This window comes from Gigantopelta aegis, chromosome 9, assembly GCF_016097555.1.
Source record: "Gigantopelta aegis isolate Gae_Host chromosome 9, Gae_host_genome, whole genome shotgun sequence".
In the NCBI taxonomy this organism is placed as follows: domain Eukaryota; kingdom Metazoa; phylum Mollusca; class Gastropoda; order Neomphalida; family Peltospiridae; genus Gigantopelta; species Gigantopelta aegis.
The window spans coordinates 72,384,523-72,403,441 of NC_054707.1; the positions used below are offsets into that span (position 1 = coordinate 72,384,523).

Genomic DNA, 18,919 nt, shown 5'->3' on the forward strand with positions numbered 1-18,919 from the left:
TAAAAAAAAGTACTAAAATTTTGTGCGAAACTAGGGGTGTTGCAGAAACATCTGGTTATACCGAAAATGAGCCATGAAAGGTACCATTTTCTGCAGTTAATACTTTGAGGTAGGGGTTGTAGTACTGATATTTATGGGTCACAGTTTGGTTGATATATTGCATATAGTGTTTTTAAACGCAAACGTTAACATGGTCGCCTATGGGATTTGAATTGGTATAGTCCAACCTATAAGGGCAAACTTTACGGATACTCAGTCTTCTTGCTATATTTGCCTCAAAGGGAACCGGAACATCCGGTTGCGTAATTTGTACTTTGATACGATAGAAACGCGTGATTTTTCAGGTTTGTTGGAATTAGTTGTGATGGCAGCGACCCTTGCAGATTTATACAATGACAACAGTAGCAAGTTGGCTGCTTTTGGTTTAGTTGCCTCCGCGTATGTTTTGTGCAAGTTTATGTGGACTGTTGGACGTGGGATTGCCACTTATTTCGTTGGGCCAGCGCTTGGTCTCTCAGCAGACTTGAAGAAAGCCGGTGCATGGGCTGGTAATTTCATTATTTTAATATTTATAGTATCGTTGTGGTCTCAGGCGCGTGTGCGCTTGCGGGGTGTCGGAACTTTTGTGCTCAAAGACCTTCTTTTTTTCCTTTAAGAACCCCTACAGTGTTCCTGGAAAGTGCTTAAATTTTATGGTATGTTGGTACATGACGTGCTAAAACTCCTTGGAAAATGAATTGACCTCGTGGAATTTTATTTTATTTTAACTTTTTTTGTTTCTTCATTTAATAATAATTATTTGGAAATATATATTTATAAATAATCACGTTTGACATCTTGTTTTAAACTATAAATTCTTCACGCAACAATAATTACAGTATCGGCGCACCTAAGCATTCAAGGACCATTTTCTATGTGAACACTGTGAAATACTTAATAAAATTTGTAGCGTGATGCGCAGTCAGTTTTGAGATTGACCCCCTGTCAGTGGGCTCATTGGGCTATTTCTTATTCCAGCCAGTGCACCACGACTGGTATATCAAAGGCTGTGGAATGTACTACCCTGTCTGTGAGATGGTGCATGTAAAAGATCCCTTGCTGCTAATCAAAAAGAGTAGCCCATGAAGTGGTGACAGCGGGTTTCCTCTCTCAATATGTGTGGTCCTTAACCATATGTCTGACACCAAATAACCGTAAATAAAATGTGTTGAGTGCGTTGTTAAATAAAACATTTTTCTTTTTCCATCAAATTTGCCAAATTTGAAGCTTGTAAATAGATATTCCACACATGGTGGTGATCACATGGATGTGATAATAAATATCTCTGAACCATGTTATAGTTATCCAGTGGGTTTGTGAGAAATCTATATTTTTATTATTATTTTCAGTGGTGACTGGATGTACAGATGGTATTGGAAAAGCATACGCTTTCCAGGTTAGTAAAGAAAAACATGTTCATGGCAAGGTATTATTTAAATGTACAGGTAAGTACTAGTATTGATCACTGTCAAGTCAAGTGAAAGGTGACCTGTTAAGATGTGTTGCTACTTTTTATAGCAAAACTTGTAAGTATATATTTATATCAGTCTGATATGAGAGACTTTGAGGTGGGTTGTGAGTGGCATTCAAAACTTTTGTAATGTAAAATGTGTCATTTTTAATACCCATCTCCCCAACATAAATATAATGTTTTGTAATACACATACATGCATTTTTGATACACAAATTTATAATACACACACACAGAGAGAGAGAGAGAGAGAGAGAGAGAGAGAGAGAGAGAGAGAGAGAGAGAGAGAGAGAGAGAGAGAGAGAGAGAGAGAGAGAGAGAGAGAGAGAGAGAGAGAGAGAGAGAGAGCATAAAATTTGTTAAATGACCCCCAGGGTATGCACTTGGGATTTTTTTTGACTGGCCAATCGGGCCACTCAAAGCAATACTTTGACTAGCCCGTACAACTTTTGAATGACCCGCGACAGAATTTCGTTACTTAAATTGGACTTTAAAAACATGTTATCATAGCATACAAACAATAATAACAACTTAAAAGAAGGAAACAGAATTTGTTTTAGTTATATTGCAAACTTGTAATTAAATTATAATTAGGGCCTATTATGTTGTCACGGGATCCACACAATCAAACGTGGAATATTTGACCAAGGTTCAGTCTTGGAATGATTGTCTGTGGCATCATTTGCAGTGACGATGGGTGTTTGGTTTGGTGTTTGAGTTGCCATCAAATAATAATTTTCTAAAAAAACAACAATATTGCAACATATTATAAGAGAAAACATTTATTTTGAACTATGCACGTGATGGGTCATGAACTATGCACATGTTAGAAGTTAGAACACGAGCTACACACATGTTAGGACACGAGCTATGCACGTGTTAGGTTTGCGAAATCGCTTAGCGTTTCATATTAAATTAGATAATAGGATTATATAATTTCCAAGAAACAAAGATGCTTGCATTCACCAAACGTTGAGCACTGGTATAACCGACACAACCCCCATCTCAATGATATAATAATAATTTTTAAAAAAAACGAAAATATAATGTTCAGTGGATACGATCTATGACGTGTACACATAACCAGGTCTGAATCTTGTCGACATGAATTTGTGCCCAATTTTACATGCCACTTAACTTACCTTACACCTATTCTTATATTGGGCATAGGTTTATATGTAAAAGCAGACCTACACTTTTTCATGGTGCAAAGTATGTTACATAGCTGTACTTTTATTTATTTATTAATTATTGATTTAAAAAATCAGTCGCCAGGCAGGCAACCTTACTGTGTGTTTTTAGTCGCCAGGGGTGATCGGGCGATCGTTAAGTTCGAACCCTGCAATATGCAGAATTTTTTACTTGCCCGACGCTATTTTGACTCGCCATGGGCAATCGGGCGACCATAAAGTGCACACCCTGGACCCCTATCTGATTCAAAAAAAAGTCTTAAAGGAATGCTTAAGCAAGACTTTTGGACTGGTGTGCTTATTCAACAATATATAATGCACATTATTTCTTAAAATCAACAACAGTGTTTCTGCCAGAAAGAAATTTTAGGGTATGGCGCTATGGAATTGAATGCGAACACAGTAAACCAGGGGTATGGGGGACCTCCCCCAGAAAGAAAAATGGGTTATGTTTAGGGTTAGGATTAAGAAAATCATACAGTAATGATAAGAGTAATTAATTTTGTCAAAAGGTTAACTTAAAAAACAAGTCTGCAAACATTTTTGGGTATTACGCCATACACATTTTACCCTTTGGCTGAAACCCTGAATAAGTATATTCTTATATTTAATTAATAAAACGGTTAAATGTGACGGCTATTATATATAACAGGTGTAGCCATTTTGTTCCATTCCGGTGAATACGCCCCTGGCAAGCTTGTGGTTACGTAATACTTAATGAGTCTTAGAACTAGAGAAACAAATCAACCTGGTTTTTGTGGGATGATAAAATTGGCATGCATTGCAATGTTGTGTAATAATATACATCCCAGTAAGCCAGCAATAAGTATATATTATTTTTCAATACAAAATAAACCACCATTGTCAAAGTGGCTACACAACAAGTCGAAATAATTATACCATGTTTTGTTCATGCATTAACCTATGTACTGAAATGATATACAGAGTGTTTTCTTAGTTAATTGGTCTATTCTGTTAGTTGCCTCTACCTGTGATTCCTGATTGGCAGGTGTGTTTTTGATAGGTAACCAGACCAGCCAATTAATTACTGCTGTCTAGACACAAAAATACATACCAGTATTGTATGATATTACCTGTTGCCCCTAAAATGGCAATGGACATGGTTTATTACTGTAAATAGTTCTGTAAAACTATTGATTAAGTAGACTTTCCCATCTAAAATCACAGAACTGACCAATTACGTAGTCCCAAAGAAAAGACAATTATCACTTGGGTATCGTGGGTTGTTGTTTTTGCTCCAATAGGCCTAACAGCGTACATTTTTTCTTTGGATTATTTCACAGAAAAACTATAACCCCATTTCGTTCCATTAATGCGACTTGAGATATATTTAGTTAAATGGTTTATTATATTATCATGTCATTTTTGTTGTTTTACAAGTTAGATTGATCAAAGAGAAGGGCCTTGTCGTAAATTACTGCTTTTGTTTGCACTGTGCATAAAGGAGTTGGTCGGAGCTGACGTCACTTTGCCCCAAGCTACAGTACCAGAAGCCTCAAAAAGAAAGGAAAATGGCTTCTTCCAGTTAGTAGGAATAAGCACGTTTTTTTATTAACTCTAAAATTACAAATTTTTCATTTATTAAAGTGTCAGTATGGGTTGGTGGGCCAGGTAGGCAACTTTCCAATACATACGGCTCTAGTTTCAGTTTACTCTCCCTTTAAGTTTGTGTTAAGATTAATACATGTAGGATTTTGTGGGGGTTTTTCAGATTGCCAAGAAAGGTGTCAATGTTGTGCTTATCAGTCGAACCCAGAGCAAGCTGGATGAGCTGGCTAAAGAAATTGGTGAGTGCTGAACTTAAAATATGGCCTATGTTTGTTTGTTTGTATAACGGTGTGGTTATAGTCCATTGTGCAGTGAAAGCTTCCAAAACCGGACCCTTTGTAAATTGGATTTCCTTTTAACCGGACATTTTTTGCAGTCCCTTTTCATATATAAATACAGAAAAGAACCTTTCTAAACCAGATACCCCTCAAAACGAGACTTTTTCTGTCATCGCAAGGCTGTCCGGTTTAGAGGGGTTTCACTGTATGTATATAGTCTTGGCAACTGGCTGTATGCATCACAACACCACACAAATATGTTTTGTTTTTTAAATTAGTTGCATATTATTTTGAAAAAATCACACACATTCACAATGACCAACAAAAGTCACTAATCACCAGTTGGTTACATGTATATTGTCTCACAAGCTGCCTGTATACTAGCCCGAGTACTCTGCCATTCAAGACACCCAACAGCTGGTGTACTTTTGTGCTGGGGTGTCGTTAAACATCTGTTCTATTCTATTCTATCTATCTATTTGCCATTCAAGAGTTAGATGGACATTTGGACAGTTGTGATTGCTGTCTGCCATCAGACATAACTGTATAGCAAAAACACGGAATTGCTGCCTACCACTGTGTAGGCAAACTTTCTGCTTTGATACAACCACCACCCTATGTTTGATGCTAAATACCTTTACATTGATCATTTTCGAGTTTGCCGATAAATATTTCACATCGTAACCTCTAATACTCACACCACAGGAAGAAACCCATCACCACATGCATATATAACCAGAAAATTATAGAAAGGGGGTACTGTCTGGTTTCTTCCTGTAGTGTGGGTATTAGTGGTGACTGAAATATTTGTTATTGTTGAAGTTGAAAATTATCAATGTCATGGTATGATGCTAAAAACAAGATTCAGGGCTAGCTCTGGGTTAGCAAAACAATTTGCCATGTTATCTTTAAATATGCAAAATCCACTGTTACTATTCAACAGAATACCAATTATTACATGAAATGTTTTAGCCGAATTAAAATAAAATTTGCCAATTGTTCCTGAAATTCGCAATTGGCGAGTGGCAGAGATAGCCCTGAGGATTATAGAGTGTTATGAACAAATTAGGCTTGGTCTTGCTAAGTTTCTCTCTTTTGTTTTGTCTAAACTGTATATTATGCAGATCATGGTAATACAGTAATCCAAATATATGTTTTTATTTCAGAAACTAAGTACCAAGTTCAGACGTGCACCATTGCCGCAGACTTCACGGATTGTAGCAAGATCTATGACAAGATCAGAGATGCAATAAAAGGTCTTGAAATTGGCACTCTGGGTAAGTTGGTTGTTTACGCTTAATTTTGCAACAGCAAGTGAGATATAGGTGTTCATTTTCTAGTGCTTTTGTCAGCTTTTTTTGTTTAGCTCTACATTGTTTTTACGCTTACCTCCTTTTTTTTATATGCCTGTCTGATGTGTACCATAACTAGGTCACTGTGACCTACTTTCACTCATTACTGCACATTAAAGGAAGTCCTTGTCTGGACCAATAAAGTGACATTTAGATCATGTAGTTGTTGACCACATAACCAACTGGCACTTTGTATAGATTTAAATGTGCATAACCAACACACACGCAGAATGATGGTGCACATAAAATATGTTGCACTGTTTCAAATTTACATTCCTTTCCTTTCTAACAATGATATGTTTTGTTACAGTGTATAACATCTCAAATTTACATTCCTTTCTTTTTTAACAGTAGTTTGTTTATTACAGTGAATAACAAACTTTACATTTCTTTTCCTAGCCAGTTCACTATGACTGGAAGGTCGTGGTATGTGCTATCCTGTTTGTTAGATAGTGCATATAAAAGATCCCTTGTTATTAATGGAAAATTTTTGTGGGTTTCCTCACTAAAAGTAGCCTTTTTGTCAAAATTTTCAAATGTTTGACATCCACTAGCTGATGATTAATAAATCAATGTGCTCTAGTGGTGGTGTTAAACAAAGCAAACATTAACATAATTTACATTTCTTCCTTGTCAATAATACCAGTTTTATTACAGTGACTAACATCTCAAATTTATATTCCTTTTTTTTTAAACAATAATACAAGTTGTTTTATTAAGTAAGTAATTTACATTCCTTTGCTTTCTAACAGTAATATATGTTTGTTTTATTACAGCGAATAACATCCGAAATTTACATTCCTTTCCTTTCTAACAGTAATATATGTTTGTTTTATTACAGTGAATAACATCTGAAATCTACATTCCTTTCCTTGCTAACAGTTATATATGTCTGTTTTATTACAGTGAATAACATCTGAAATCTACATTCCTTTCCTTGCTAACAGTTATATATGTCTGTTTTATTCCAGTGAATAATGTCGGCATGGCTCTCCCGTATCCAGAGTACTTCGTGGAGCTTCCAGACAGAGATCAGGTACTCGTTACGTAGCCTCAGAGCTTCGAGATATTCCAACAAATTAGTACTTGGGCGTTTAATGGCGGGTACATGAATTATACACATTATTTTTCACTTTTACTAATATATTTGATATAGCTACTCCATGCATCATCTTTTTTCCTTTTTAAAAACAGATGTTTAATAAGTAATATTTATTAACATTTATATTACATTTAGGATTGATCATTGTCAATAACGCAGCTTTGTAGTAAATATTTCTTTGTCTTTCAATTTAATTAATATTTTCTCTGTTCAAAACAACAAATTCTTTCACCTCCTTTTTGAAAGTAGAAGGCTGTCTGAGAAAAGAAGGCAACTATATCTACTGAGTGCAGTGTTGTGTATAACTAACAAATTTGGCAAATAAGAAGGCACGGTAATTTGGCCACGATCGATGGATTTTTTTAGGGCATTATGACCAAAAGGCAGGGCAACAAGGCAACTTTCAACAAGTATTAATACAACACAACAGCACCCATTGAAAAATAAATAAGAGTTAACAGTTTTATGTTTTTGTAATAAAACAATGTTTGGGGAGTCGCGTTTGTCACAAACGTAGGGCTTCTAAATTATGGTAGTCCCACTCCCATGGCTAGTGGTATTTAATGTTGGGCTAGTAAATAATTAATATTGCCATGCCCGACAGCTAGTGATTTTTTTTTTGTCAATGTTGCATTTAAGTCTTATTTTGTACATATGAATATCATGCCCCCACCCCAACCCCCCAATGTTAGTGTTTTTAAGCTCTATCTCCTTCTTTAGGTGACATATCTGATTATTACTATTATTTAGTAAGACTGTATTAACTTAAAGTAAAGTAGGGCTAGTGAATTTTTAATCGTGGCTAGTCAATTTTTAAAATCACCGATCCCATGGCTAGTGGATTTTATAAAAATTCTAGAAGCCCTGAAGTTTGTGAATGATGATCAATTACTAAGGTGAAAAATAAGGCATGGCCAGTTTGGCCGTTAGATTCTGTTTAATTTTCAGGACCTTCGAGCATATATGACTAGGGCAATTTGCAGCATGGCCATCATTAAATTCGATCCCTGTTGTAAGCATGGGAAGTAGGTGTTGGTTGTGGCAACAGTTGTCACATTTGATAACATCTGTCTTCTTCCTCCTATTGTTCTAATGAACCTCTAGTGATCATCTTGATAACATCTGTCTTCCTCCTCCTATTGTTCTAATGAACCTCTAGTGATCATCTTGCCTGAAATCATTTTTCAGTTTGGTTTCCACAAAGTACACCCATATTGTATGAGGGGCGGGATGTAGTCTTGTATTAAAGCACATACATGATGTGTTGTTAATCCCCATCGGTGGGCCAGCCCATTGGGCTGTATATCATTCCAGCCACTGCTTCATGACTGGTGTAACAATGGCCATGGTATGTACTATCCTGTCAGTAAATATGAAAGATCCCTTTTATGCTAATAGAAACCAATTGCCTCTGAAATGGCAGGTTTCCTCTCGTTATCTTTGTGGTCCTTAACCATATTTCCAGTGCTGTATAAATGTACATACAAATGTGTGCCTCATTAAAAAATCAACATTTCTTCTTTCCTTCCTATGTTTTAAGTAAAAAAATTTTTATTGCATTAACTGTTCTCTTTGTCCAAATAATCATATTTTAGATACCAAATAACCATAGTTTAAAATGTCTTGAGGTATCGTTAAACAAACATTCCTTTCCTTTATTAAAGTACTTTGTATTTGTGTGTTTCAGATTCTACAAAACATGATCCATGTGAATATGTCATCAGTTACAATGGTACGTACAGGGACGAACATCTGCCACAGGGTAGGGGTGGGATGTAGCCCAGTGGTGAAGACCTTGCTTGATATGATCCCCGACAGTGCTATTTCTCATTCCAGCCAGTGCACCACGACTGGTACATCAAAGGCTGTATGTGGGATGCTGCATATAAAATATCCATTGCTATTAACGAAAACAATGTAGCAGGTTTCCTCTCTAAGACTATGTATCAAAATTACAAAATATTTTACATCCAGTAGCTGATGATTAATAAATCAATGTGCTCTAGTGGTGTTGTTAAACAAAAGCACATTTTAACTCTCACAGTTTATTGTTTTGTTTAGAGTTTGGGACAGGATCTAACTGAGTTAGTAGAGTGTGCACCTGAGGTGCTTGGTGGATCGAATTCCCACAGTGGACTCGTTCATTGATTGGTTTTATTCCCACCCCAACCAGTGTCCCATCACTGGAATATTAAATCAGTTAGTAGAGTGTGCACCTGAGGTGCTTGGTGGATCGAATTCCCACGGTGGACTCGTTCATTGATTGGCTTTATTCCCATCCCAACCAGTGTCCCATCACTGGAATATTAAAGAGTGTGGTATGTCCTGCCCTGTATGGGAAAATTCATATATAAGAACCTTTGATGCTACTAGAAGATGTAGTGGGTTTCAGAGCATCCAACGCAACATGATGAATTAATTAATGTGCTTTTTTTTTAGAGTTGACCTAATGAATATTCAAAATTCATGGAGAATGTTATATCAGGCCTGGTGCTTGTAAAACTTTTACAGTCTAGAGTCTGGGACGCTAATGTCATGACAACGCCATACAAATTGTATGCGTGTGACGTCGTTATGGTATGGGAACTCTTTTTACATGCCCATATTCAGAAATAGGTTCATGCACGCCCATTTCGGATCCGACCTGACATCGCCAGGGACCGGTTCCGGGATGGGAGGGGTGTGGGGGAAGGGGGAAGGATAATTATGTGGCCAATTTTACCTAAGCAATATGTGCCTTAATTACAAAATCCCAAACATAACATAAAAAAAGAAAATTGGGTTACATTTAAAAATAAATATTTGGTCAAATTTTGATTACTGGTATTATAGTTAAATTACTAATTTAGAGATTGAGTCTGGACTCTAAAACGTTTATAAGCACAGGCCCAGATGGGTTGCTTTGTAAATACCATCAATCAAGTGTAGATGCAAAGGACTGGGGCATGAGGTGTGCATCCACTCTCAACTAACTTAATCTAAAGTTTAATGAAGAAATACATTCCTGGTTTTTTCTAGGAGAGATGTAGTATTTTGAATGGCTAGATAATTAAATAATTTATGGGAAGATTACCATATGCATAATGTATTTGTGTAGTCCTGTAGGTGTCCCATGTTTTTTAAGTTGCTCCCTCTTCTTGAAACAACTTGTATCTGCACCGGACCTGGCAATGGATTAAAAATTAAGAAGAAGAAACATCTGTGGTGCATAAAAGCAGTTGACAAAACGAGTGAGAAAAATATACAAGTTTATTTAACGCTAAGCTGGAACTGATAAACGGGTAGTGTTCAAGTACCACTTGAGATTGAAAATAATATGGTGGTTATCTCCCCTGACTACACTGTGTTGCATTAGTAATGCTATACATGTAGGATGGAGAGGAGAGATTGCAGCTTTAAACATTCCTTTTTTTCTGTGTTTGTTAATCAGATGACCAGTCTTATTCTGCCAGACATGGTTCAGCGAAGACGAGGCTATGTGATTAACATAGCATCCGGAGCTGCCGAACAACCTCTGCCACTGTTCAACATTTACTCAGCTACGAAGGTAATACAGCTTTCCTTGTAAAGGGTACCTATCACATGGTTAATTTGTAATGGAATACATAGAGGATAATCCCCGAGTGTCTTGTGATATAATAATTTATCAGCACGAGTTGATAAGTGTATAAAATTCAAGGCTTGCCGAGGATTTTTATACTTTTATCGAGTGGTAATAAATTGTGATATTACAAGACACGGGGGTATTCTTTTTATCCTCCATTATCATTCTTTTCATTTGCAACAATTGTAAACAACATCAGTAATGTGGGTTGAATTTGGCAGTGGTAGACTCGTTAACTAGCAGAACGACAGTAGCGTGACTTCACAAATGATAGGTTTAGCTCTGAAACATACAGTGACATAACAAAAGAAGCGATGTCTCCTAGGAGAATATCGCAGGAGATACCGCAAATTATAATGCCAGTGAAGTCTCCTACAAAAGCCTATAGTGGATGATAAATAGGGAATAACAAGTTACTGTCTTAAGGCTCGGGTTTACAACATTTGATCACTTGAGTTAGATCATTTGTAATTCTTCTTAGCAAGTTAGTTATTCTCTAAATATTGCACATGTATGTGGATTATCTGTATTGCATTGTGTTAGTGAGGATTACTTCATATTGCAGATTTACGTGGATTATCTATATTGCATATAACATCTATTAGTATTTCTTTGTATTGCAGATATATGTGGATTACCTTTCTAAAAGTTTGCATGAGGAGGTGCATGGGAAAGGAGTAACTGTACAGGTATTACATGATCAGTGACTTATCTTCAGTGTAGTTGGGCCTGTCCCAGAATTAATCACATTGTGTCAAGTGCAGTCAGGAGTAAAGAGAGAACACTACATGAGTGGATGTTAGAAACTGTTTATCGGACAAGTTGTTTTAAAATGAATAATGAGCAAAAGCGAGTTAAGATAGATTTTTAAACAAGTTGTAGGATAAATTGTATTCAACAAACACAAATATAATATTCTATTTCTTACATTAAAATACATTTAAACATCTTTTTCAACTGAAACTTATTTACAGCCATTGTGCTTTGCAGTAACTTTCGTGCAGTGGAGCAGTCATTTTCAAGTTAACTTGTACGTCATAATCCAATAATTTTCAGTTAATAACACACACTTATAATAATTACAAGACCTACCATCCCTTCATACCCCATCAGGAATTAACGTTATCCTTGTTTACTCGAAAACAGTACAACTAACAGGAAATGTCACCCTAACTTGTAATCAACAGTAATGTTTGCTTTTTTCACTTAGTAATAAAATGTATACAGTGCAACCCCTTAAAATCAAACCGGAATTCCCTCAAAACTAGACGTTTCACTTGATCCGTTTTTAAATATCTGTGAAGAAGAAAATCTCTCTAAACCGGATACCTCTGAAAACCGGACTATGTACTTGGTTCCAAGGGTGTCCAGTTTAGAGGAGTTACACTGTATATAACATTTACCACATACTCTCTTGTTGTCTTTGTTTGAAGAAATGTTCCAGCTGGTAGTAAACATCTGTCTGTTTTTCTACCATTCAACAAAGGCCATTGTTTGTGCTATCCTGCCTGTGGGAAGTGCAAATAAAAGATCCCTTGCTGCTAATCGGAAAGAGTAGCCCATGTAGTGGCGACAGCGGGTTTCCTCTAAAATACTGTGTGGTCCTTAACCATATTTCTGACGCCATATAGCCGTAAATAAAATGTGTTGAGGGCGTCCTTAAATAAAACATTTCTTTCTTTTTTCTTTTTTCTACCATCTCTCAAAAAACGTACTATATTCTTATCTAAGTGAATCACATGTTTTTAAACTAAATTAATCAGACTAGTCTATCAGTAGACTTGAGTGGGGATCCATTATTTATTGCTTAGAAGTCTTGTTTAGAAATTACATTATCTATTTTTCACATACATTAGATATATATACATACATATATATACATACATATATATACTCTTCAAAAGAAGAAACGCAAAACCACATTGTCGTAACATTTGGAGAATTGATTTAATTATTGAATGGTGAGTCCGATAATTACCAAATGTTGCAGGATTGTTCACAATTCACTCTAGTCCATTGTGAGTAAGTGATAGGACACACCACCAAGGTCAAGGTCATCTGGAGTCAATACCGGGTGTGGCCTCCGCGTGTGTTGACAACTGCCTGGCACCGCCTGCCCATTGAAGCAACCAGAGTACGGATGACGTCCCGGGGGATGGTGGCCCACTCGGCCTGCAAGGCTGCTGCCAGCTCGGGCAGGGTCTGGGGCTGTGGTTGTCGCTGTCGGAGGCGTCGGTCCAACTCGTCCCATAGATGCTCAATTGGGTTCAAATCAGGTGATATCGATGGCCAAGGAAGGACATTAATGTTGTTGTTCTGTAGGAAAGCCGTTTGTGAGACGTGCTGTGTGAGGCCTGGCGTTGTCATGTTGGAACACTGCGTTGGCGTTGGCCATAACTGGAACGATGTGTGGCCGGAGGATCTGGTCAATGTAGCCCTGTGCATTCAGGTTGCCCTGCACGTGGACCAGGTCAGTTCTGCCAGTGTGTGAGATGGCTGCCCACACCATGACACTACCCCCGCCGAATCTGTCCACTTCCTGCACGCAGTTTGCCGCATAACGTTCACCACGACGCCTATTCACGCAACATCTTCCATCATGACGTCGGAGCAGAAATCGGGACTCGTCACTGAACCACACCTGTCTCCATCGCAGTTGAGGCCATTGTCGATGAATCTGGCACCACTGCAGTCGGAGTCGACGGTGTTGTGTTGTTAAGATGACACCTCGAACTGGATGTCTGGCACGAATTCCTACCTCACGTAGGCGGTTCCGTACGGTCTGGTCGGATATCCTGCGCAAACCTGGTATTGCTGCGGCTGTGGAGGTGGCAGTAGTCAATCGTTCCCGAAGGTAGCGTACCCGGATGTAGCGGTCCTGCCCGGGGGTAGTGACCCGTGGTCGACCGGATCTAGGGAGGTCACGTGTTGATCCATGTTGCTGGTAACGGTCCCACAGTCTGGAGATGGTGCTTGGGGACACATGGAATGCCCTGGCAACGGCCGTTCTGGATTCGCCTGTGTCTAGTCGGCCGATGGCATTGTTTCTCTGCGGTTCACTGAGACGTGGCATGTCCTGGATTGTCAACTGTCAGCCAGATACAGAGACCAGGCAAGCGAACACCCTGCACTTTTATACTGTCGGTGTTCATGTTGCACGTGCAGACAACGCACGTGCAGTGGTGACATGGTTTGCACGTGGCTGCGTTTTTGCGAATATTCACATTTTGGAACTTTATTGTACAGTAGCTGCGTTTTATCGAATGTAACCGTGGGAATGTGTTTGGGACATGCAATGACCTTATATTCACAAAGCATGAACCGGTAGGAAACATAAAATCGGAGTTATAACCCATTTGTACCCTTTTGCGTTTCTTTTTTTGAAGAGTATATATATATTGAAGTGGTATTCAGTATGGTGTAAGAATGCAGTGTAACTGTAATGTTACATTGTATTGTGCACATAAATAATTGTTATCTTTTTTGTTCAAATATTTATTTTATTATATGTTCAAAAAGGGCTCCTTAAACAATCTTGTTGTTACATCAATGGTCGATATTGCGTGCTTTTATTTTGAAATGCCACAATTTAAAATAGTATGGTTTTTGAGTTAGGATGGTTTTCGAGAACTAGTAATATAGCAACATTTCAGTGAAACAGATTGCAAAATTTAACATTAAAATTAATAAGTCATATTTGGCAATTTGGCAACGTGACAGCTTAAACAATGTCTGTTTAATACAGTATTCAACTGAAAGTTATTTTATAAATTAAATAGTTTGAGAATGTATTTTGCTGTATTGTCTCGGCTAAAGAAAATATTTTCTGGTCAGATTACACACTGAATATTATCGTATTATTAGTCCCCTACCTGTCCAACCGGAGGGGACTATAGGTTTCATCTCCATCCTGTCTGTCTGTTCGTCTGTTCCACACATAGTTTTCCGGATGAATTTTTTAGAAAGCCTTCAGATATTGATGTGAAGTTTTGTGTATAGCTTTACCATGTACTGTTACAGATCAAGTTTGACTTTTATGGCGATTTACTCATTTTTGATGGAGTTATGGCCCTTGAACTTAGGAGATATAAAAAAATTCCAGACTTTTGTTTTGTAATGCCTGAAGATATTGATATGAAATTAATTTTGTATATATCTTTATCATGTACTGTTGCTGATCAAGTTCAACTTTTATGGTGATTTACCCACTTTTCACAGAAGTATGGCCCTAGAATTTAGGAGATAGAAACACATTTGAGTTCGGTAGGGGACATGTATTGCTTTAGCAGTACTCTCATAATGCTGGTTTTGTATTGAAACACTTTTTTTATTTTATAGGTTGTTCGACCTAACTTTGTTGCAACAAAACTGAGTGGAATTCGAAAGACAAATTTAATAACACCATCTCCCAATACATTCGTGAGTTCTGCACTCGCCACTCTAGGACTGTCCACGTCAACAAATGGCTACTGGATACATGCAGTACAGGTAATGTCAGTCTCTGTTTCTCTTCATCTCTCTCTCTCTCTCGTTTCTCTTTCTCTCACTCTCACTCTCACTCTCACTCTCTCTCTCTCTCTCTCTCTCTCACTCACTCACTCACTCACTCTCTCTCTCTCTCTCTCACTCTTTCTCTCTCTCTCTCTTTCGATCATCCATCCATCCATTCTTGTTTTTTCCTCTGGGTTTCACTAATTTTTAAGTACTAAATAAATAGTTATATTTTTTATCTTTGTTTTTCTTTTGAAAATAGGGGGCGAAACTTAGCCCAGTGGTAAAGCGCTCGCTTGATGCGCGGTAGGTTTGGGATCGATCCCCATCAGTGGGATTGGGCTATTTCTCGCTCCAGCCAGTGCACCACGACTGGTACATCAAAGGTTGTGGTATGTGCTATCCTGTCTATGGGATGGTGCATTTAAAAGATCCCTTGCTGCTAATCGAAAAGAGTAGCCCATTAAGTGGCGACAGCGGGTTTCCTCCCTCAATATCTGTGTGGTCCTTAACCATATGTCCGACTCCATATAACCGTAATTAAAATGTGTTAAGTGCATCTTTAAATAAAACATTTCCTTCCTTTCTTTTGAAAATAAAAATTCAGCAACAATTTATTTTTTATCATTATCCCATCTTCTACAGTGAATTGAACTATCAGATTCAGTCAGCACTAATATGCACACCCGATATTTTTGTGGCAGAATCTAGAAAGGTGCCCTTTTGATATTGCCTGGATTTGTCCCTGAATTGTCTGCACTCCTGTGTATGGGATGGTGCATATAAAAGATCCCTTGCTGCTAATTGAAAAGAGTAGCCCATGAAGTGGTGACAGCGGGTTTCTATATCTGTGTAATCCTTAACCATATGTCCGACGCCATATAACCGTAATTAAAATGGTTCCTTCCTTCTTGTTAGTCTGCACACAACAACTCTACTTTATGTGTCTTCTATCTTGTTTATTCATTTTAAAATATGCATTATTCTTTTAAAAAGTTAATAATTTTCTACATATTTTAATCATTAAATGTATTAAAGGTCTGTCCATCCATCTGTCTGTCCCACTTAAGTTTTCCGGATGATTTTTGCACAATGTATATAGCTTTATCAAGTTCTGTTACAGATCAAGTTTGACTTTCATTGTGATTTACCTATTATTATATGCCCATCTATGATGGGTAGTATTCTGGTGTGGCGTTGTCCGTACATACGTCTGTTAACCTTTTCTTGTCCGGACAATATCAGGACCATCAAACCTCACATGTAGGAATAACTTGGAGTGTCGGGTACTGTTACTAGGTCACTGTGACCTACTTTTCACAGTGTACTGCACATAACAGTAAATCCTTGTCCTGACCATATCTTGCATACAGGACCATCAAACCTCACATGTAGGAATAACTTGGGATAGTGGTATGTCGCATACTATTACATTGCAAACATTTCACATAATTACAATTGAATCATACCCGTAACATATTCATTAATATTATAATTTTCCATCCAACTCCTGATGGGTGTATCATGTACCTTACTGGCAGAGTTATAAGCCTTCAAGTTGGGAGATACAAAAATGGGTTTTTCTCATGTTTGTTCACAATGCCTCAAGATATTGAGCTGACATGTTTTTGTATTTTTCAGAGCTATGTGGTGAGTTGGGTCGTGTCAATGAAGGCAGCTCATTTTCTTTTTCTACGAATTCGGAAGGCAGCACTTAAAAGGATTGCCAGGAAGAACAAGGGAAATTGAGATTTCCATATAGAAGATCACAAGTTGAAATATATGACTTTTGTTATTACCATTGTTCAGTTGTTGGTACCACCGAAAATAAAGAATTCTGATCACATTTTATATCTTCCCACTGCAAAGAGACTGAATGATTAAAGTGACAGACCCTAGTTTTTAAACACTACAACACTTTTTTCATTATTAGAGTCCTTTTTGACAATTTTCAATAGAAGTTACTTACATTTTATCGTATCAAGTAACCATTTTTGTACATCTTCTGTGTGGCTGGACATCCTTGTGTTTGTAACACACCAAAAAATACATTTTTCATAATTCTAAAAAGTAACCGTTATAGAACATGTTTTAGACTATTTTGAGAGGGTATTACCCATTTCAGCATCACAGACTCTCATTTCACTCTTTTGTAAACTATCCATGTGTCACAAGTTTGTAGATTTACCAAACTTAGTGTCAATTATCATGGGTTGAAACTAGGATCTGTAACTTTTACGACTTGTTTAAGATAATAATATATTAATTCAAGATTATAATGATTTTAGTTTTTTCTGCAATTGTGTAGCATAGAAAAGCTAGGTATTTTTCAAATTTTGCTTTCAACATCAGTGTAAGTAACATTTATGCCTTATTCTAATATGACACAGTACAGATTTGTAGTTGACCTTGAAGTAAAAACAGTTTCTATTGTTTGATTCTCATCAGATTGCTAAGATAATACGATCCTTGTGTGGGTTTTTTTTTTTAATATAAGACTAAGCACTTGTCACATATTTTGAGACTTAATTGTAGTGCTAGTTGTGAATCAATCCAGGATTGTATGTTTATGTGTAACTCCTGTGTTGTTGACAGTGAGTGATATATGCCACTTTGGAAGCAGGTGAGGTTAGAAAGTTACATGCAGCATGACAACAATCTGAAAGATTTCTTTTTTCGCTGGATTTTTTTTCCTTTTCTGTTGGCCATTTAATGCTCTCTTTTTACTTGTGTTTGATGTTTTGGGGAAGAGTGACTGTAATAATCAACTGAAACTGTATGTAACTGTCAATGGAAGGGACCACTGATCATAATATTAACGACATAATCAACCAAAGTACTTGTTCATTATCATTATCAGCAAAGAGAATACTCATTGATAAAATCCTCTGGAATTTGTTATTTCAGTCCCATTTGAAAAATGGTTCCTGTTTGGTGATGCAAAGTTAACAATAAAGAACTACTTTTCATGAACCTACGCAGCTTTCCCGATTTTTCTCTACGGTCACTTTTCATTGTTTAATACTTGTACATGTTGTTAAAGCAGGGCTCAAAATTATTGACAGTAATTGCAGTAGCTGCGATATGAATTGCCATAGATCAGACATTACTGATGGCAGTTGGGTGGGGGTTTTGCCATTTGAATAAAAAATAGTGAATGTATGTTGAGGGGATAATTTTTGTTATGTTTATTTATTGCAAAAGATACAGGGTTAAAATTGCTGTAAGCAGGCTCAAAAATGCTGTAGATGGCATCTTGCCTGCTACAGAATTTTTTTTCAATTGTTGTTGACAAATTATGTTGGAGCCATGCTAAAGTGATGCAGATTTGATCTCATGTCATGTAATTTGCTAAGTAAGCATTTTTATGTAATGAAGCAGAGCTGTTGTTGGGGAGATAACATGGTAACAACTGACATATGCCACATTCCACTCACTGCCCCCCCCCCCCCTTCCTTTTTCGATGACACTGCCACCCTACCCCATCCAAAGTACTGCTCTGTTACTGAGTAATCATGACAACCACTGATGCATGTTGTCCCACCTTGACAAATTGAATAGGCAAGACATACCTGTAAGACCTGGACCAATGAAAATTGGTTTATAATAATAACTGTGTTCATCACAATGCATGGTAATGTTTTTCTTACTGGTATTTTTTGGGGGGTGCTATTTTTAAAGTAATTTAATTAAAATAATTGAGTGGGGTTGGACCCCCCCCCCCCCCCCCCCATTATTTTACACAGTATGTATCATTTTATAAAATTTAATAGTTTTCTTTAAAGGAAGGGACAATCAAGGCATTTGACCTGGTATGCATATT

General features: G+C 37.2%; 1 protein-coding gene across 1 annotated transcript; it reads left to right on the plus strand.

Annotated features, from left to right (window-relative positions):
* Positions 1-293: 293 nt before the first annotated feature.
* LOC121381176 (very-long-chain 3-oxoacyl-CoA reductase-like) lies at positions 294-18,073 on the plus strand. Its single transcript, XM_041510352.1, has 10 exons — positions 294-548; positions 1,389-1,435; positions 4,433-4,508; positions 5,714-5,824; positions 6,871-6,935; positions 8,689-8,733; positions 10,432-10,548; positions 11,229-11,294; positions 14,944-15,093; positions 16,738-18,073. Exons 1-10 carry the CDS (start codon positions 365-367, stop codon positions 16,843-16,845), a joined length of 969 nt encoding a protein of 322 aa, XP_041366286.1. The 5' UTR covers positions 294-364; the 3' UTR covers positions 16,846-18,073.
* Positions 18,074-18,919: the final 846 nt, after the last annotated feature.